The 21,327-nt window shown below is 63.3% G+C and overlaps 1 protein-coding gene across 3 annotated transcripts in view; it reads right to left on the reverse strand.

The window, feature by feature from the left end:
- Positions 1-33: 33 nt before the first annotated feature.
- The window catches only part of LZTS2 (leucine zipper tumor suppressor 2), a 38,975-nt gene continuing 17,681 nt past the window's right edge, over positions 34-21,327 (reverse strand). For 2 of the 3 annotated variants that reach the window (XM_030570148.1, XM_030570150.1), the window contains exons 3-6: positions 6,429-6,851; positions 5,533-6,120; positions 4,033-4,302; positions 34-2,830 (exon numbers count right to left, since the gene is read on the reverse strand). In XM_030570148.1, the coding sequence (XP_030426008.1) occupies positions 2,165-2,830; positions 4,033-4,302; positions 5,533-6,120; positions 6,429-6,812 (1,908 nt within the window). In that variant the 5' untranslated portion in view covers positions 6,813-6,851 and the 3' untranslated portion in view covers positions 34-2,164. Of the gene's footprint in view, positions 2,831-4,032; positions 4,303-5,532; positions 6,121-6,428; positions 6,852-14,805; positions 14,872-21,327 lie in introns of those variants that run through there. The other variant, XM_030570151.1, reaches the window with a different exon arrangement.

Below are 21,327 nucleotides of genomic sequence, written 5' to 3' on the forward strand. Positions count from 1 at the left end.
CGCCCCCCCCCCCGACACACACACACACGCGTCTCTTAAAAACAGAGGGATGGGTTTTATTAGCACTTTCCTCTCGGTTTGTACAAGAAATTTACACAGCCTGAGAACCAGACAAGGTCAGAAATAAAGTAAAAACTCCCGACCCCACGCTGGCTGGCGCTGCCCGTGGTGGGGGGGATCGGTAACAATGGGATGGACACAGCCCAGATGTTCCTTTGGTCTAGTGCCAACCCTGCCCTTCGTGCCAGGGCAGCCAGGACCCACGAGGGGGGGGCTGTTTTTAAATCATTTGATCTAATCCTGTATTTTATGGCTCCCTCCTCCCCCAGGTAGATGCACCCCCTCGGGCTGCAGCTGGAGAGACGGGCGGGTCAGGCTGGGAACCCTGCCAGTGGGATGGCAGCTGCCAGACCGGGCACAGCAGATCCCAGAGGGGGGCACAGGCTGGGCACAGCAGCTGCCCCAGCCCCTCGGCTACACTCCAGCAAGGCAGGCTGGCGCCCCCCAGCTTCCCCTATGTTGCTGCGCCCCCACCTTGGTATCACCACGGTATGAGCAGGTCCCAGGAGGAGCCCGACCTCGAGGGCTGGCACCCATGGGCGATGTGACTCAGCCAAGAGCTGGCAGGCGTCTGGCCAAGTGCTGCCCCACTCACCGTCCCACCCCCACCCCACCTCTCCCAGCACAGGGACCCCACACACACACACACGAGTGGGGGAGGGGTGCCTCCCACTGCTGCATGGCCCCCTCCACGTGAAACTCCTGCAGGACGGGCTGGGGCATCCCCTCCCAGAGGGAGCTGGTGTCCAGGGCCTGGCCCCATAGCGCCCATGGGGCCATTCCCCAAGCACCCTGGGACATGCCAGGGGGAAAGGGGCAGCTGATCCCAGCCCTCTGCCCGCCGAGCATCATGCAGCCCTGCCCCCGCCCCCAGCACGGCTGCCCCTGCCTCGCCACAGGGTGGGGCTGGGTGGAGCAGTGAGCAGCACCCCATGCAGAGGTACTCCCAGCAGGGTTGTGGGGGGGCACGTGCCAGGCAGAGGCCGAGGGTGGGTCAGAAGCAAACGGCAAAGCCAGGCTGGGGCTGGCTAGCAGAACAGTTCAGCAGGCCCCTGGCACTGGGGGGGCAGAGCTTAGCACACGGGAACAGGAGGCACAGGGCAGGGGGGGGTGCACCGTCCTCCCAGCCGAGGGATGGGAAGCGGAATCACGCCGGCTAATGAACTGCTCCTGCACCCGGGGAGCCCAGACCCCTTTCTGTAGGGCCTACACAAATGGAGCCCATTTGCATGGCACAGAAAGGAAACCCTGCAAAGCCGGGTGTTCGGCTCGCAGAGGGGCAGCCTGCCTGGGTGGGATGCCCCAGAGCAGAGGGCTGGGTGCAGGGAACACTGAGCCCGATGGGCCGTGGGCAGGGGATGCCGGGCACGGGGACTGCACACAGAGGGCAGAGCAGCCCTGCTCGCAGCCCGCTCGCTTCTCACTGGGCAGCCCCTGCCGGGTGAGTCCAAGCGCAAGGCGCATCCCCCCCTCGGCTTCTGCCCTGTGCCCTGCCCGCTGACACAGCCTCTGCAGGGAGCAGGCCCACAAAAGGAGGAAACGGGGAGATCCCAAGCCCTGGGCTGCACCCTGCACTGACTGGGCAAATTGCCAGCCTGCAGGCCCCCCAGGGGGGCAGCCCATGAGCATGGCCGGGCCAGGGCGCTGCTCTCACAGCTGGCACCGCAGACCACCCCTGGGGAACCCCCCCCACAGCAGGCTGGCAGGTGACATGCTGTGGGGCTGTGCCACCGAACTCACACCAGCCCGGCTCAGCCAGCGAGCCTGGCAGCCACAGAGGGACCCACCATCCCCGGCACAGGGGGGGCGCCCTCCCCCAGCCCAGCTCGATGGAGGCTCTGGGGCGCAGCAGGTAGGCTGACAGGGCCCATACGGCAGAGGGCTGATCCTGGCACCCCCCAGCCAGCTACAAGCTGGTGCCACTAATCCCCTCCCGAGTGCTAAAGGGATCAGCTGTTAATCGGCTCTTTCTGCGCTCAGGCTACAGCAGCCAGAGGCCCAGCTCCATTCCCCCATGAACCAGCCATGGGCCCCGCTGCCAGCTGCCCCCCAAGCAGCCAGCTAGCCCCCATCTAGCCCGGGGGGCAGCCGGCACTCTCCCTGCTCAGATCTCAGTGGCGGTGATCTCTTCGAAGCAGATCTCGGCCCCGTGCAGGCCGCACTCGTCCAGCCGGTGGGCCTGCAGCTCCAGGCTGAGCCGGTGCAGGTGGTGCTCCAGCTCCCGGCTGCGCCGGTACATCTGGATGTAGTTGTGCTGCAGCTGCTTCTGGTAGCCAATCACCTGGTCCTTCTCGCCCTGCCAGGTGAGCCGCTCGGCCTCGAAGGCGGCCCGCTGCTCCTGGCCGCGCCGGCGCTCCTGCAGCAGCTCGGCCCGCAGGCCCTGCAGCGTCTCGGCCGCCTGCCGCTGGGCCTTGGCCTCGTCGCTGGCCCACAGCAGGCTGGGCTCGGGCGGCTCCGGGCAGCGGGGCTGGCGCCGCGCCCCCCGCAGCCCCGCCACCTCCTGCTCCAGCTGGCCCAGCTTCTCCCGCAGCAGCTCGGCCTCGCTCTTCCGGCGCTGCAGCTCGTTCTCGCACACCTCCAGCTCCAGCGCCCGGGTGCGCGCCGCCTCCTGCAGCCCCAGCGCCTGCTCCTCGCCCGCCTGCCGCTCCGCCCGCGCCTCCCGCAGCTGGGCCCGCAGCAGCAGCATCTCGGTGCCCCGCTGTGCCAGCTCTGCCTGTGACTCCTTCAGCTGTTGCTTCAGCAGGGAGATCTCACCCGACTTCTGGCACACCTGGGGGGTGGGGCAGGGGTTAGACCCCCGAGCCATTGGGCAGCCTCCAGAACCTCCCACCCATCCAGCCAGCAGTGGGGCTGCCATGGGGTGGCCCCCAGAACTCCGCCCCCACTCCCCATCGCCAATGGGGCTGTCCAAGCCAGGCCCCACCCCTTCCCCCCATAGGGTGGCTCCCAGAACTCCGCCCCCACTCCCCATCGCCAATGGGGCTGCCCAAGCCAGGCCCTGGCCCTTTCTGCCATGGGGTGGCCCCCAGAACTCCGCTCCCACCTCCCCATCGCCAATGGGGCTGCCAGAGCCAGGCCCCACCCCTTCCTCCCATAGGGTGGCTCCCAGAATCAGGATCCTGCCCCTAAGCTACCTTCGCCAATGGCACATGGCCTAAGCAAGCCCTCCCGCCCCACCGCCCTCCAAGAGGGCAACCTCCAGAACCAGAGCCGCCTCCCAACAGGGTGGCCTGGCTTTTAGAACCGGCACCAGACGGGGCGGCCGCTGATCCTGACGCCCCTCACCCCCACTGAACCAGAGTCCTCCCCCATCCCCCCGCGACAGCCTTCCCAGCGGGGGAGACGAGTATGTCTCTCCCCCTCCACCGGGGAGGGAGACCATGAGGCGGCCTTCGGAACCAAGCCCCACCGGACCAGCTCCACTCCACCCCGAGCCACAACCCAGCAGCCGCCGGGCAAGGCCGAGCCGCAGAACCAGAGCATGACCCAGAGCAGCCGGGCACTTGCTTGGAGAGCCCTCGAGTCTGAGCACCCCGGGGCGTGGGCCCAGCCGGATGCCAACAGGTCTGGCACCTCCCTTTACGCTGGCCTGGCCCCTGCCATGCCTGGAGGGTCCCCCAGCCCTGAGATCACTCCTAGGGCAGATCTCACAGTCAGAGACAATCATTCAAAGCTGCCGGGGTGGAGAATCCAGCACAGCCCTGGGGGAACAGCTCCGAGAGTGAACTCCCCTCCCTGTGCAAACATCCACCTTGGCTGGCTAGCATCACCTGCCAGCCATGGAAGGGTGTCAGCCCCTCAACGGGCCCACTATCGGGTATCTGTTCCCCGGGTGGGGGTTTCGAGACTGGGATCGAGTCCCCCCCTCAACCTTCTCTTGGTGGAGCCCACGAGTCTCACCATCAGGGCTCCAAGGGCCCCAGCCAGCTGGGATTGGAGCCAGGGGCTCCGTCCCACCCAGTCCCAGCTCACCTCCCACTTGGTCTCCTCCAGCCGCGGCCCCAGCTCGGTCTGCTCGCGCTCAAAGGAGGCGCACCTCTTCTCCAGCAGCTCGCGCTCCTGCAGCAGCTGGGCAAAGTCCTCCTGCAGCTTCTTCTTCTCCTGCTGCAGCTGGAAGATCTGCAGCTGCAGCACCTGCTGCATGCGCTGGGCCTTCTGCGCCGCCTGCTTGACCTGGGAGGCGTAGCCCTGCCGCAGCTCCTCCATCTCCTGCTCACAGCGCTTCTGCTTCTCCTCGTACACCTGGGGCAGGGGATGAGCGTCACCCGGGGGGCCCCGCGCAGCCACGGCCTCCAAGCTCTGCCCCGCGGACCCAGCGCAGCCCATGGGCTGCACCTGATCGCAACCTTCCTCCGCTAACACTGGGGGTGCCCTGCACCCACTTCAGCTCCCAGCATGCATTGTGTTGTCCAGGCCGGAGCACAGGTGGAGATGCGGTTCACAGAGACTACAGCTCCCAGCGTACATTGCACTACCCAGGCCTGGGTGCATGTAGACATGGCTCATCAAGACTACAGCTCCCATCATGCATTGAATCACCAAGGCCTGAGCACATGTGGTTCAGGACACTACAGCTTCCAGCATACATTGCACCACTCAGGCCTCAGTGCATGTAGACATGGCTCATCAAGACTACAGCTCCCATCATGCATTGCATCTGCCAGGCCTGAGCACATGCAGAGGTGCGCTTCACAGAGACTACAGCTCCCAGAGACTACTGCTCCCAGCATGCATTGCATCTCCCAGGCCTGATCACATGCAGACATAGCCCACCAAGACTACACCTCCCAGCATGCATTGCAGTGCCATGGCTACTCTGCAGGAGGTTGCACAGGGCATGCTGGGTGTTGTAGGCTTCATGGGCTGCCTGTTCACACTGAGAACATGGGGCCCCATGGACAACCGAGACCTGCACCCTGCCTGCCTTTCCCCTCCGAGAAGCCCACACTCAGCACTGGTATTCTCAGGCCAGGTCTGTGGTGCCCCTGCCCACCTGCACCCCAGCACGGCCAGGAAGCCAGCACAGCTCTGCCGAGGTTACAGCAGCTCCAGCAGGGGGAGCTCCACAGCGGGGAAGGCATTTACTGCCTGCACCCCCAGGGGGCGCTCACAGCGATCGGGCTCCAAATACACCAGCCTGCCACCTGCCCCTCTCCCACCTCAGCCCTTCAAACACCAACCCCCACCCCACCCCCGGTTATTGGGCACCTCTCCCCCAGCCCCTCATGCACCCCATCCCCACCTCTGCTCCCTCCCCATGTCCCCTTCTCTCTGCTCCCCCAGCTGGTCCGTCCATCCTTCCCAATTGCCCCCATATGCACCAGCCCCTCCACCCCCCCAGCAGACACCTCCTAGTGTCCAATTGCCACCCATGTGCCCAGTCCCCCGCAGACACACCCAGCGCCTCTGGCTGCCCGCGGCAGCAGGACTGGGAGTCGCTGGGCTCTCCCGCCGGCCCACCGAGCCGGGTACCTGGCAGATGGCCACCTCGTTCTCATCTAGGCTCTGGCGCAGGTGCTGCAGCTCCGCCTCCCGCTCCCGCAGCTTCTCCTCCAGCTCGCGGACGAGCAGAGCCTCGTCGCCCTCCACGGGCGAGCGGGCGCAGGAGCCACCGTCGGAGGAGGGGGGGCCCCGCCCGCTCAGGGACCCCGTGCTCTTGCTGGAGGAGCGCCCGCTGTCCGAGTTGGAGGGGCCAGCCAGGCCCCGGGAGCCCCGCTCCGGGTACCCGCCGTGACTGTCCAGGCTGAGGTGGCCCATGGAGATGCTGCCCGGCTCCGGCGGCTGGCTGCAGCCCGTGCTGTAGGTGGGCAGGCTGGAGAGGGAATTGCGCCCCGAGTCCGACAGGGTGCCTGAGTGGGCGCTGTGACGGCAGCTCAAGGAGTGGTGCTTCTCGGTGCTGGCAGCGGCGGTGCCACCCAGCAGGTGGGCGAGGCTGGCCTGGCTGTCGGGGACCACCGACGCCCCGGTCCGCGGCACCACGGAGCCCGGCAGCGAGGAGTTCCTGCCCCTGGGCACGACTGGCTTGAAAGCTGTCGGGCGGATCAGGGTCTTCTCAACGTTCTGAAAGGCACAGAGCAGAGACCGTGGGGCTACCTGCTGGCACCACTAACGATGGCACGAATACCAAGGAGGGGAAAGCACCATTGTGCGTCATGGCCCCGGGGGTCAGGAAGTAATTAGCCCTCCCCGCCCCATGGACGACTGAACAGGTCAGGTGTATCGCTGGGGAGAGGGGCAACTTTCTCCAGAGCCTTGGTGACTGCTGGAGGCGGGAGGCCCAACCCAGATGCCCCAACGGCCTGGCCCAGCAGGGGGAGGGGATGGATTCAGCCCAGCCACATGCGCCCCCCTCCCCCCCGCATCTTCACCTTCTCCAGCTGCCCGGAGACAGGGACCAGCCTCGGGGGTGGCCCCTGGATGTTGCTGCTCCGAGCCCGATCGTCCCGCGGCTCCTCGGCGTCGCTGCAGGGGCTGACGGGGGACACAGCCTCAGGCCAGAAGTCCTCACTGGCATAGGGCTTGGCGGGGGGCAGGCCCTGGAGGGGGCCGGCCTGGAGCAGCCCGTCCTGCTGCTGGAAGGGGCCGGGAGCGGCCTTGCACGGCCGCTCGTGGCAGGGGCGGCCGGAGATGAGGCTGCTAACGCTCCCCATGGCGCTGCGGGCAGAGGCGGGTGAGCGGGCGCCGGCGCGGAGCTGGGTGGCTGCCTCAGAAGCGGGCTCAATGGAGACAGGCTGGGTCTGCACTATGGCCATGGTGTGAGGGGCTCAGACAGGGGGGGCCATGCAGGCAGCCTGCAGGGAGAGAGGGAAACCAGCACTGAGCCCCTCTGGGATGGAGACTGCGGGCACCACTGCCCCCCTCACCCACTGCCCTCTCACAGGGGCACTCCCCACCCACCTGCAGGGGCACTGTCCCCCCCTCACTCACCACCCTCCTGCAGGGGCACCGCTCCCCACCCACCTGCAGGGGCACTGTCCCCCCCTCACTCACCACCCTCCTGCAGGGGCACTGTCCCCCCATCACTCACCACCCTCCTGCAGGGGCACCGCTCCCCACCCACCTGCAGGGGCACTGTCCCCCCCTCACCCACTGCCCTCCTGCAGGGGCACCGCTCCCCACCCACCTGCAGGGGCACTGTCCCCCCCTCACTCACCACCATCCTGCAGGGGCACCGCTCCCCACCCACCTGCAGGGACACTGTCCCCCCCTCACCCACCGCCCTCCTGCAGGGGCACTGTCCCCCCATCACTCACCACCCTTCTGCAGGGGCACCGCTCCCCACCCACCTGCAGGGACACTGTCCCCCCCTCACTCACCGCTCTCCTGGAGGGGCACTGTCCCCCCATCACTCACCACCATCCTGCAGGGGCACTGCTCCCCACCCCAATATCGCCCACCTGCCAGGGACACCACCCCACCATCTGCCTGGGAGGACACTGTTCCCATCCCCGGCACTTGCTCCCCACCAATATCGCTTGCCCCCCACTGCCCAACTGCCAGGGAAACGGCCCACCCACTGCCCCATCACTGGAAGAGCCGGGGGGAAGCCCAGGCTGGGCTTGCAGGGGCTGCAGGTCGGGAGTGAGGGGCACCGGCAGAGCTGGGGGATGTGGGGGCCAGGGCTGGGCTAGCAGGGGGCAGCGGGTCAGGAGTGAGGGGCACCAGCAGAGCTGAGAGAAATGGGGTTACACTGAGTAAGGGGAGACACAACACTCTCCAGGAGAAGCTCCTGGGTGGGGGGATCCCCCAGGGAAAGGGGGGCAGGGGCCTTTGCTCAGGCATCTAGTCCTGGATGGGTCCAAGCCCCTGGGGACAAACAATCCAGCCCTGACCAGGGGGGCGGGGAATGGGCTAGATGTGGCAAGGGAGGGGAGCAGCTCCTGGGACCAATTTTGGCCTGGCCTGGCCGATCTAAAGGGCAAGGACCGTGGCAGCTCCCCGCCCCTGCCCCCAGTGAGCAGATTTCCCGGCCCCCAGGGCAGGCCCGGCCCCGCCAAGCCGCTCTCCTGTGACATGCGGAACGGAGCTGACATGGGGCATCGCATGTGGGTGCCCCCGAACCCCACTCTGTGCCCTGGGCTCCCCAAGCGCCGGTGCCACTGCTCCAGGAGAGTCGGGACGCACTTGGGACAACTTCCTCCCCGTCCAGCCGGGTTCCCACCAGCCCCGCTGCCACACTGGGTGGGGGGAGCCTGGTATGGGGCCACGGGGTCCTCCCTGTGCCCAAGGCGACCACTCCACCCCAGCGCCCTGCCTCCCCGCCTCTGCACTGCTCCACCCCCACCCTGCATGGCCCCCACTCGCACCCCCCCCCCCGCCTCCCACCAGCTCTCTGCAGAGCTCAGGTTCTGCCCCACACCCCAAGGGCTCCCATATGCCAGTAGCACAAGCCAGCCCCCCCGCCTGGCGAATTGAGGCGGCCCCCGCTGCAGTCTGCTCTCCCCACCCTGCCAGCCATGGGTCAGGCTGCTGAGCGGGGACCCCCCATGCGGGGACTGGCTCCCTGCACCAGCGACGGGTCTGAGGCCTGGACACATCCGGAGCAGACCCGACTCCTCCTCGCCCAGCCCAGCCACTGGGCATGGAGCAGCTCTCTAAACCAGCCCCACGCCCTCCCCCACTGCCACGGGCGTTTGCACAGAAGCCGGATCTTCGGCTCTGGCCCAGCTCCTGCTGCCGCATTCCCCGTCTGATGTCAGGGTCCTCCTGTTCCCGGCATAACCAGCATTGCCCGGCAACCAGCCTGGGCCGGGCGCGGATTAGGGAGCAAGAATCCAGCAGCAGCCAGTCAACTCGGAGGAGACAAAAGAGCCGGTTTTCCTGGAAATGCCCCAGGCAGAGCCATGCCTGAACCAGCAGCCCAGAAACTGGGGGGCGCCCGGATCCCAACTCATGGCTGGGCCGGCTGAGCCGAACCAAGCGCCCCGAGCACCCCAGAACCTCCACCCGCAGGCCCAGCCCGAGACCGGCCCCGGGGGAGAAGAGTCAGTGGGAAGGGTTTTCATCGGGGGGGAGTTAAGGGAACTCGTGAGCTGATCCCACACACAGCCGAGCGCACGGGGGGCAGCAGCTGGTCGTGAATCTCTTCAGTTACATTTATAATCCCCCCTCCCTGCCCCACCCCACTCTGTGTGTCAAAGCCCCAGGGAGGGCGAGGAGACAGGACTCCATCACCCAGGGACCACGTGGGGGGACGCTCCGGATTCCAGCCGGCCATTTACAAATCAATGAGCTGGGACTCAGGTCAAGTCCCGTCTCTGCCACTGACTCATCATGTGACCTCAGGTGAGTCACTGAATCATTCTGTGCCTCATTCACTTAGGGTCACTGTTCTGGCAGGACGCAGCCATGCCAGGCGGGGAGGGGCTGGTGGTCTGAGCACATGGCTTAGGACCCTCCCACGCTCTGGGCCTCAGTTTTCCCACCTGTAAAAGGGGCTGCTAGGCCCAGCGCTGGGAGATTGAACACTGGCCCCACCCTCGGCCCAGGCTGGTCAGTCCCTGTGCTGGGCTCCCCACCCGTCCTCCGAGAGACAATCCCCCAGGCTCACAACTCCTGCAACCCGGCCTGCGTCTCCCATGGCCCCCTCGGCCCCTATCAATCTCACCCCAGCCCAGCGTGCTTTGCACCCGGCTGCGTTTGTCTGGCAGTTGGGGCCTCCTGTATTAGCTCCGGGCCAACGGCTCCCCTGACCCCCAGCCCAGCCAGGGTCCCCTCCAGCAAAGGAGGGGGATGAGTGAGACCTCTCCTCCCCCACCCGTCTCATCTCCCTCCAGGGCAGGGGAGGCATCGGCTGAAGCTATCAAGGTAGAAGCCCATAGGCCTGGAACAGACTCAGTGACGCTGACACGACGCGAGCATCTGGGCCCGTTCCCATTTCACGGGCCTGTGGAGCAGAGCCAGAGACGCCTGCCAAGAGACAACCTCCAGCTGCCCCGGCAGGCGTGGAAGCCTGCATCACCTCTTGCCCCCAGCCCTGCCGGTGCCCCTCACTCCCGACCCGCAGCCCCCTGCTAGCCCAGCCCTGGGGTCCACCCCCAGCTCTGCCGGTGCCCCTCACTCCTGACCTGCAGCCCCCTGCTAGCCCAGCCCTGGGGTCCACCCCCAGCTCTGCCGGTGCCCCTCACTCCTGACCCGCAGCCCCCTGCTAGCCCAGCCCTGGGGTCCACCCCCAGCTCTGCCGGTGCCCCTCACTCCCAACCCGCAGCCCCTGCTAGCCCAGCCCTGGGGTCCACCCCCAGCTCTGCCTGTGCCCCTCACTCCTGACCTGCAGCCCCCTGCTAGCCCCGCCCTGGGGTCCACCCCCAGCTCTGCCGGTGCCCCTCACTCCCGACCCGCAGCCCCCTGCTAGCCCAGCCCTGGAGTCCACCCCCAGCTCTGCCGGTGCCCCTCACTCCTGACCTGCAGCCCCCTGCTAGCCCAGCCCTGGGGTCCATCCCCAGCTCTGCCGGTGCCCCTCACTCCTGACCTGCAGCCCCCTGCTGGCCCAGCCCTGGGGTCCACCCCCAGCTCTGCCGGTGCCCCTCACTCCCAACCCGCAGCCCCCTGCTAGCCCAGCCCTGGAGTCCACCCCCAGCTCTGCCGGTGCCCCTCACTCCTGACCTGCAGCCCCCTGCTAGCCCAGCCCTGGGGTCCATCCCCAGCTCTGCCGGTGCCCCTCACTCCTGACCTGCAGCCCCCTGCTGGCCCAGCCCTGGGGTCCACCCCCAGCTCTGCCGGTGCCCCTCACTCCCAACCCGCAGCCCCCTGCTAGCCCAGCCTTGGGGTCCACCCACAGCTCTGCCGGTGCCCCTCACTCCTGACCCGCAGCCCCCTGCTAGCCCAGCCCTGGGGTCCACCCCCAGCTCTGCCGGTGCCCCTCACTCCTGACCTGCAGCCCCCTGCTGGCCCAGCCCTGGGGTCCACCCCCAGCTCTGCCGGTGCCCCTCACTCCTGACCCGCAGCCCCTGCTAGCCCAGCCCTGGGCTCCCCTCCCCTGAGCTCTGCCGGTGCCCCTCACTCCCGACCCGCAGCCCCCTGCTAGCCCAGCCCTGGAGTCCACCCCCAGCTCTGCCGGTGCCCCTCACTCCTGACCTGCAGCCCCCTGCTAGCCCAGCCCTGGGGTCCATCCCCAGCTCTGCCGGTGCCCCTCACTCCCGACCCGCAGCCCCTGCTAGCCCAGCCCTGGGGTCCACCCACAGCTCTGCCGGTGCCCCTCACTCCCAACCCGCAGCCCCTGCTACCCCAGCCCTAGGGTCCGCCCTCAGCTCAGCCGGAGCCCCTCACTCCCGACCCGCAGCCCCCTAATGGTCCAGCCCTGCTGGAGCCCCTCACTCCCGACCCGCAGCCCCCTAATGGCCCAGCTCTGCCGGTGCCTCTCACTCCCAACCCGCAGCCCCTGCTAGCCCAGCCCTGGGGTCCACCCCCAGCTCAGCCGGAGCCCCTCACTCCCGACCTGCAGGCCCCTAATGGCCGCTCCCCTCCACCCTCCAGCCCTGCTGGAGCCCCTCACTCCCGACCCGCAGCCCCCTAATGGCCCAGCCCTGAGCTCCCCTCCACCCTCCAGCTCAGCCGGAGCCCCTCACTCCCGACCCGCAGCCCCCTAATGGCCCAGCCCGGAGCTCCCCTCCACCCTCCAGCTCTGCCGGTGCCCCCCTTGGCCTCTCTTGCGCAGAGGTGACCATGGTGCCTGCCAGGTGGCAGCTGGTAGGGCACAGTCGGCAGGTGAGTTACTAGCAGAGCCCCCCCGAGCTCACTGCACGGGGTCTGGAGCCAGGCCTGCTGAGGGGCCGAGTGCAGAGCCGCCCGCTGACTTCTCTCTGCGGGCTGGGCTGGCCGAGACACGGGAGCCACGGCCGGGATCCAGCCCAGAGCTTCCCAAGCCAGGCTCCGAACTGTGTAGACACCCCGGCCCCCCAGGCCCTGAGCCTCCCCCAGCAGCACGTGGGCTGGTGGGAGGCTGCATCCAGCCACAGAGCAGCCTGTTCCCCCCACCACCAGCCCACATGCCCCTCCCCTGCACGGCCTATTTCCCCAGGCTAGGAGGACAAAGCCCAGTGCAGTCCAGGCGCAGGCTCGGCTGCTGCTTCTCTGCATGAGGAGTCCCCAGGGGTCCACGTGGGGGGTGTTAGTCAGGCCATGGCCTTGCTCCTCAGGAACCTCTCCCCCAGCGTCCCTGCTCCTACCGGGAGATCAAGACCTGGGAAGAAAGTCACAAGGGCGCTGAGCCCAAGCAGTGGCGGGGGGGGGGGGCACAGCTCCCCAATGAGCAGGGCCCAGCAAGGCCAGTCTCCTGGGTCCCCAACATATCTGACCCCCAAGCACTGCCTGTCTGCACCAAGGGGCCCGTCAGTGGGGAGGGGGTCTGGCACCAGTGCTCCAGTCACCCGCCCCTCCCCCCACACGGGCACCCCACTCTGCAGGGCAGGTGGCCCAGGAACCATGTCCCCAACCAGCCAGACCTACCGGTGCCCAGCACAGGGCCCCCAACAACCCAGCCAGACCCACTGATGCCGAGTTCACCCCCCACAGCCTGACCACCACGCTGACCCCCAGACATCAGTACCGGGAGCTGAGGCCTGGCCCAAACTCAGCCTCTCCCGCGCTACCCCCTTGCCATGGCTTTGCTCAGCCTGGGTCTCTGCGGCCCAACTGACGGCTCCTCCCGTGCTCTGGGGCCACCCCGGGCTCAGGCCCTGCCCATCGCTGGGGTCGGCCCCCGGCCCAGCCTGATCCCTGCACCTGGAGCCTCCTTTGGGTCTCCCCCAGCTCCACGTGGAGCCACCCAGCCCAGTGCAGCCCTCCGGTGCCGAGGGGCCCAGAGCAGGCCCACGCTGCGCACGCCAGGGGCAGACAGCGAGAGACTATGGGCCCTTCCCTCTGGGGCCAGGGGAAATCCCATCGGATCCACCCCAACCAGCACCCTCCCCCTGCAGGTGTGGGGGGCTCCGCGGCCGGCCGGCCGGCCCCGGGGGGCTCAGAGGAGCCTCTGGTACGCAGCCCCCACTTGCCACTCAGTGCCGGCGGCTTTCCCAGGCCTGGCACATGGCGCAAGGCCAGGCTGTGTCAGAGGAACCACGCGGCCGACTCCGGGGGGCTGCGCTGTGCAGGGGGGATGCCCCAGCCCCAACGGGAGCCTCGCAGAGCATGGCTGGCCGCAGCCCCCAGGACAGAGACAGGCACACGGGCCTGCCCTGGGCCGGGCTCCCCACGGTCACCTGGCACCAACTCCACAGATAAACAGCATCCAACAGCAGACTGCCAGCCCGGGCAATCCGGTGCCCCCACCGCGCATGGACCAGCCTCGCACCTCCAGACCCCCGCGCCCCCCACCGCGCACGGACCAGCCTTGCACCTCCAGCCCCTCATGCCCCCCACCGCACAGGGACCAGCCTCGCACCTCCAGACCCCCGCGCCCCCCACCGCGCACGGACCAGCCTTGCACCTCCAGCCCCTCATGCCCCCCACCGCACAGGGACCAGCCTTGCACCTCCAGCCCCCCACTGCACACGTACCAGCCTCGCACCTCCAGCCCCCCATGCCCTCCACCGCACACGGACCAGCCTCGCGCCTCCAGCCCCCCACAGCGCACGGACCAGCCTCGCACCTCCAGCCCCCCACCGCACACGGACAGGCCTCGCACCTCCAGCCCCCCCGTGGCCCCCACCGCGCACGGACCAGCCTCGCACCTCCAGCACCCCACGGACCAGTCTCGCACACGGACCGGCCTCGCACCTCCAGCCCCCCCGCATCCCCCACCGCGCACGGACCAGCCTCGCATCTCCAGCCCCTGTGCCCCGTGCCCCCCACCACGCACGAACCAGACCAGCACCTCCAGTCCCCCATGCCCCATACCCGTCACATGGACCAGACTGGCACCTCCACCCCGTCACCCCACCATGCACAGACCAGACCAGCACCTCCAGCCCCCCGCTCCCCTCTGGCCAGCCCCGGCGGCTCGTGGTCCCACGGGGCCCCCCAGCGCAGCATTAAGGCGGGACTCTCGCACCCCAGCACCCCTGCAAGGGGCCCCGCGCCTGTGCAATGGGGCAGCCGGCCCCGGGGGAGGGGGAAAAGGGGGCTAAGGATGCGGGGGGGGGCTTGGGACAGGAAGAGGAGAAGGGGGGAAGATGACGCCGTGGGAGCTGGGAGCAGGAGGAGAAGGCGGGGGAGATGACACCGGGGAGGGCTGGGGGCAGGAGGAGGGAGGGAGGAGGAGGTGGGGGGGCTGGGGGAAGATGACGCCGGGGCAGCTTGGAGCAGGAGGGGGGCAGAGGACGCCGGAGGGGGCAGGACGGGGAGCAGAGGGCGCGGGGGGACTTGTGGCAGGAGGGGGGCAGAGGAGGGGGCAGCAGGAGTGGGGGCAGAGGATGCAGGGGGGGCTGGGGGCAGGAGGGGGTATAGGACGTGGGGGGCCTGGGGGCAGGAGGGAGGGCAGAGAAGGCGGGGGGGCTGGGGATCGGAGGGAGGGTGGAGCAGGCGGGGGGCAGAGGACGCGGGGGAGGCTGGGGGCAGGAAGGAGGGGGGCAGGCGGGGGGACAGAGGACCCGGCGGGGGGGCAGAGGACGCGGGGGGGGCTGGGGGCAGGAGGGAGGGGGGCAGGCGGGGGGGGGACAGAGGACCCGGCGGGGGGGCAGAGGTCTCGGGGGGGCTGGGGGCAGACAGGGGGGACAGAGGACTCGGGGGGGGCAGGGCTCCCGGCCCCTTGGCGCTCAGGCTGCCCCACCTGCTGCTCCCCGCGCCGGGATCGGGCCCCCCCGCACCCACCTTCGCCGGCCGCCTCCATGTCGCGACGCCGGGCGGCCCCGCAGCCCCGCCCGCTCGGCTCCCCCGGCCCGGCCCCGCCCCCTGACCAGACCAGCGGCCAGCCCCAGCCCCAGCCCCGCTCGGCCACGCCCCTGTCCTGCTAGGCACCGCCCCCTGCACCGCTCGGCCCCGCCCCCCGCACCGCTCAACACGCTGCCATACCCCCACTGCCCCATGAACTCCACTGCGGCCCCCCCGCGGCCCCGCACCCTCCCCAGCTCTTCCTGCTCCCCCGCAGGGAGAACACCCTCCAGGAGGCAGGCCAGGGCTATTGTCCCCATGGTACAGATAGGGAAACTGAGGCACAGAGAGGCTAAGCAACTTGCCCAAGGGCACGCACAAAGCACCTCCCACACCTGGAACTCCACTGGGAGCCTTCCCATCCCTAGCCTGCTGCCATGCCCCCTGGCTGAGAATGACCACACTCGGGTCACCCCACGGGGTGCTGCCCTGCATCAGAGGGGAAACCCCAGTGCATGTCACACAACACCCCTCTCAAAGCAGGCTCCTGGAGCGCACAGCACGGGTTTGAGGGAAAGGGGCAGTCACTGCAACCCCAGGAACACCCAGCGCCAGGCAAGACGGGTGCTGTCAGGCACCCATAGGCTAAGCCTGCACCCCTAGGGGAGGAGAGGCACTGTAGCCTAGAAGTTAGAGTTATGGGATGGGACGTCAGGGTTTTATTTGTGCCTTTCACAAAACCCACCTAGAACTGCATTTTCTCGGGTGCTGAGCACCTCCCATGCCAGCTGGAATCAGTGGGAGATACAGGTACCAGTCAGGCACCCAGAAATCAGAGGCACTGTTGAAATTTTTGGTCTTAAACTCTTTGTGCTTCTGGTCTCTGTCTGTGCGCTAGGGGCAAAGGGCCCAGCACCCCCTGGGGAGTGCAGTCTGAGCCTGGGACCTCGTGGCAGGGTCGTGTCGGAGGAGGCAGTCGCTGGAATCTCATTCCCCAGGAAATCTGAATAGTTCCATGGCTGATTGTGGGCTGCTGGGTGGGAAGTCCAAGGAAAATCCCTGTACAGGTTTGTGAGTTACTAGAGATTGTGCATCACTTCGATGTAAGGTGGAGCAGAGACTGTCTTTTTGATCTGTGCCTGTACAGCCGCCAGCTCATTGGGATCCGACACGAGCAGCTACACACTGTGATAATACACACAGTACATGATAATGACAAGCAAGAGAGATGATTAGACAATGGCTGTGCGGTTTAAGATAGACTTTTCTCCCCAGGAGCTCGAAACAGCTGGGAAACCCTCTGAGGCTGGATGGGTGAACAACCCAGCTACCACTACCCTAAAAACCACTAGGGAAGAGATTGAATTCTGCTGTTGAAAATGGAAACGTCACAAGATGAAGGAGGAGGAAGCCAGGCTAAACAGCAATATCGACTTCCTGAGCAAAAGCAAGAAACAAAACATCATGCCCAGAGGACTCACCAATTACCACCCTCTGATCACTATGCACAACTCCAGATATGGTGAACAGCTCTGCAGACAGATTTCAGAGACACTGGGGAACCATCTCCTGCACCCTACGTGCTCCAGAAGGGACCATCTCAAAGTAGAAATCATCCCTTGCAGGAAGCCCCTGACTGGAACTAGCTGCACTCTTCAAAGGACTGAACCAACCCGATACCATCCTCACATGCGGAGAACAGAAGAATTCTTCCGCCACCTCTGCCTCCAAGAATTCCTTCGCCTCCCTGCCCACAGTCATCAGCCGACTGGATGCCCCCAGCAGGCGAAACCACACACTGGATCGTTACCTCAATTGCTTCAGAGGAGAAAACCTCCACTGTGAAATCCATAACAAACATCACAGCCCCCTGCTAGGGCCTGGGCTATGTTGCAAAGTTAGATGGACATCAGCAGCCTTGCCTAGATCTGGTTACCTGTGTCAACCCTCAATGTCCTCCAGCAGCTGTCCCACAATGCTGGACATTGACCGCTCTGGTCACAGTTGGGAACTCCACTGCTCAGGGGTCACAAGGACCAGAAGTGCCCCCTCCCCTCCCTCCTTTAAAACCCCACACATTTTTGAAAACCCTTTTCCTGATTGCCCAGTGCACTCTCCACTGTGTGCAACTGCCTAGCTGGCTGGGCCAGCTCCACGCTCCAGTCACACTCTGGCACGGAGCAGACAGGAGATACTGGAGATCAGAAGGCCAGGGAGGCCAATACTCCATCCACAGCAGAGCCACAGACCTGCCGCTTTTACAAAGAGCTGCGTGCTATACTTGGTGGAGACCTCATCACATCCCGCAGAGCATCAGAGATAGCCCCAAGGAGCATGAGTCCCAGGCCCCTGGCATGAACAGCGAGGACAAAAATAGGTGACATGAGCCCAGGGGATCCAGCTATGCCACAAGCCAGGACCTCTTTGAGACTCCACCACAATCCAGTCAGTCCTGGCAGCCAAGCAGGGGTGAGCCCGATAAGGGGAAGGTACCTTGGGTAAGTGTGTAAATGTATTTCCCATCACATTTATTTAGTCGCACTAGAAGAGGCAGTGCTACAACAAAAAGAGGTAGAGTTATCCGCTTTTCGTTCCCCTATACAGTTAAGTGGGGGTGGAGGAGCAGTTTGTTTATATACACAGGGATGTCCTTTTAATCCTCCTGAGATCTTGAGGAAACTTTCAGGGAGGTTCTCCGCAATCCTCTCCCAAAGGTTTCTAGGGATGGCAGCTTTATTTCTTCCTCCACGGTAGGACACTTTCCCATGCTAACTGGTGATAACTTCAGCAGGCACCATTGCAGTAAACAAGTGAACGGCATACAGGCCTGGACAGCTTCAGGTCTTCAGCAGCAGAGGTGCTCTCTCTGTGCCCTCATTCCCCTTGAGCGATTTATCGGCTAAAATCACCATCACCTGTGGAAAACAGGGCGAGCATCCAGTGTCATTGCTTGACACTCTTCAAGTCTTGCAAGACGTGAAATTCCCCCCTCATTCCCCTCGCCTCTGGTGGACCATACTCACCATGGCCGGTACCGTGAGTGGTGCCGTGCACAAGCCTTCTGAAGCAGAAGCGTCAATAAGCAGGTCTTGTTTAAAACTTAAGGGGAGCAAGAGAAAGCAGTTCTGAACCCTAACTTTCACTTTTCCTTGTGACTATAGTGATAGTGGTACCTCTGGGTGTTTTATCTATAGCTGCTGCCGTTGCAGCCTTGAGTGGTTCCTTCTCCACACCCATGGAACACTTGAGCCAGATGATGAGAAGAAAGAAGAGGACTTGAGGTGACACATTAAGTGAGATCCTACAAGCCAGTGCTGCATCAGAGCATGAACAAAGAGCAGGAGGGTGAATATTGCAGACAGTCTGGGGAAGGAATTAGTGGACAGAAGAAAGGCCCAGGAGTCCCAGCAGGACAAGGAGAGGGAAATGCACCAGGACACAATGGGGCTTCTCTGCCAGCAAACGCAGATGCTTCAGACTCTTGGGATCTCCAGATTCAACAATTCTGGGCTCAAGTCCTATTGCAGTCCCAACACCCCTCTCCCAGCTTAGCATTCCATACGGCCTTAGGGCCCACACACCTACCGCTACCAACCTACACCAGGAGAAACCACAGACAGCCACAGCTTGACCTACACTGACCTGTGACAACCATGGGTGCTGTATGTGTAGATTAAATGGACATGAATGTTCTTTCCCCTTGTTAACTTACATAAAAAAGTAATAAAGTAAGGAAATGGATTTGTTTATAAATTGCACTGATTTTTCTTTGCCCTGGTTTTGTTACCCAAAATTCTATTGTTTGGAAAATAATTCTTCTTTATTCGTTCCCAGCATATGCTGCAAAGAGCAATGAAAGCACCCACTTCGGTACTTGTTACTGTGCAGTGTGACAACTCAGAGTATTAGAGACAGTAATAATCACAAATGTACAGCAAGAACAACAAAATTGTGATGCACTGACAGTGTTATATTCATACATGTACACCAAGCACCCCACAATTCTTAACAAGCCCCAAAACACCAAATGCCAGGTACAGCAGAGTCCATCACAATGCATTACTGTGGCTCACTGTTAAAATGCTCTTGCAAAGCCTCCCTGAACTGTATCACTCGGTGTCAAGTTCTTCTAATAGCCCATATGTCTGACTGTTCAAACTCAGCCGATAGCCACTCTACCCCTTCCCTATTCCCCAGGGGCAAGTTTTCCCCCTTTGCTTCACAGATATTATGCAGGACACAGCAAGCTGCTATAACCACTGGATTTTTTTCCCCACTGAGATCCAATCTTGTGAGTATACAATGCCAGCGTCCCTTCAATTTACCAAAAGCACATTCAGCTGTCTTTCTGCACCTGCTGAGCTGGTAGCTGAATCTTTCCTCGATGCTGTTGAGGTGGTCAGTATGCGATTCCATGAGCCAGGGGAGAAAGGGTTTGGCTGCGTCCCCCAGGACCATTATTGGCAGTTCAACGTCGCCAATGGTAATCCGCCGGTCAGGATGGAAGGTCTCTGCTTGTAGCATTCTGAACAGTCCTGTGTTCTTAAAGATGCAAGTGTCATGCACCCTCCCTGATCAGCCAAGGTTCGTGTCAGTGAAGCATCCCTGGTGATCCACCAGAGCCTGCACAATCATGGAAAAGTAGCCCTTTCTGTTGACATACTCTGTGCAAGGTGGACTAGTTCTAAAATAGGCACGTGAATGCCTATTTGCAATAGGCATTGCTGCAAATCCATCGACTATGTCCAACACATTGCTGAGACTCTCAGTCTGGCATAACAGGTGGTGATTAATGGCTCCAGGTGCTTGCATGACAATGGCCCCCATAGTGGATTTTCCAACTCCAAAATGATTCCCACTGACGGGCAGCAATCCAACGTTATAAGTGTCCACAGTACGATTGCCCCTTGCTTCTCCACTGTCAGTACAGCTCTCGTTCTGATGCCCCTGTGCTGGAGGGCTGAAGTGAACTTGGGACACAGATCCAGGAACACGGCCTCCCACTGCCAAAAGTTCTGCGGCCACCGTTCATCATCCCAAGCCTACATTACGGTGCAATCCCAGTCACTGCTCATTTCTCAGCCCTAGAAGTGGTGGTCCACAATGTGCTGCTGATCTGTGAATTCCATCAACAACCTTGAGAAGGTTCTTGTTCTGTCCCCCAGCAATCTGTCCTCCAAGCAATCATCATGTTTCGCGCTGATTTGGTTCTTCTTACGGCTCTGCAAATACCAGAGGATTGTGTGTCCTGTGCTTGCAATGCCCATGACAATAATGCAGAGCTGTGCAGGTTCCATGCTTCTGTCACAAACCCACATCAAAGGGACCTTCTACGTGCTTCCCAAGATACACAAACAAGGGAACCCAGCAGACCAATCATATCTGGTCACAGCACTCTGACGGAAGGAGTATCGGGACTCATAGAAACCAGCCTCAAACCACTCACTGCAGAAAGGGCCAGCTTCCTCCAGGACAGCTGACTTCCTCCAGAAACTTTGCACCATTAACAACTGCCCTCAGAACCCATCCTCACCACCACGGGTGTCATCTCTCTATACACCAACATCCATCACCAGGATGGCATCGCTGCCTGCCTCAAGTATTTAAAAGATAACGCACAACACTCAGAAATCCACCCGAAACACAGTGCCAAACCCAGCCATTTCATCCTCAGCCACAGCAGCTTCACATTCAACAACAAACGCGTTGTCCAAATGGTGGGAACAAGGTTGGGTCCCCAATGTGCTGACCTCTCCATGGGCTACCTTGAGGAAGGATTTCTGGACAAATGCACCACGAAACCAATGATACACCTGAGAGACATCAATGGTATTTTCATCGTCTGGACAGATCTGAACTGCACCACTTCATCCACCACCATCCATTAAACTCCCTCTAGAATACTCCCATACCGGCATCAACTTCCACCATAATCAGCTTCAGCAATGGAGCTCTACAGACAACTATAGACAAGAAACCCATGCATCAGCACACGTCCCTTCCCAGGTCCAATAACCACCCCAACCACACCAAAACACCAGTTATCTACAGCCGGGCACTCAGACACCACAGAACATGCTTGGAGGAGAAAGTCGAGGATATACACCTTAACACACTTAAACCACGTTAAAGGACACTCCACCGCACATTCCATCATGGAATGGGCCACTCAAATACCCCAGGAAAACCTCCTTCAATACAGAAAAAAACCCCAAACCCACTGACCGCAAACCCCTACTTGTCACCTACCACCCCACACAGGAACCCCCATGGGTATTATTAAACATTTACAATCCATATTTGATGGGGGCCCCATCTTGAAAGAAATCTTTTCTGAACCCCCTTTTTTGGCCTTCATAAGTGCAGTGGCAGTCAAAAAAGCAAACAGGCTGTTAGGAATCATTTAAAAAAGGGACAGAGAATAAGACAGAGAATATCTTATTGCCCTTCTATAAATCCATGGTACGCCCACATCTTGAATACTGCTTACAGATGCGGTCTCCTCATCTCAAAAAAGATATC

The sequence above is a fragment of the Gopherus evgoodei genome, chromosome 7, assembly GCF_007399415.2.
Source record: "Gopherus evgoodei ecotype Sinaloan lineage chromosome 7, rGopEvg1_v1.p, whole genome shotgun sequence".
NCBI lineage: Eukaryota > Metazoa > Chordata > Testudines > Testudinidae > Gopherus > Gopherus evgoodei.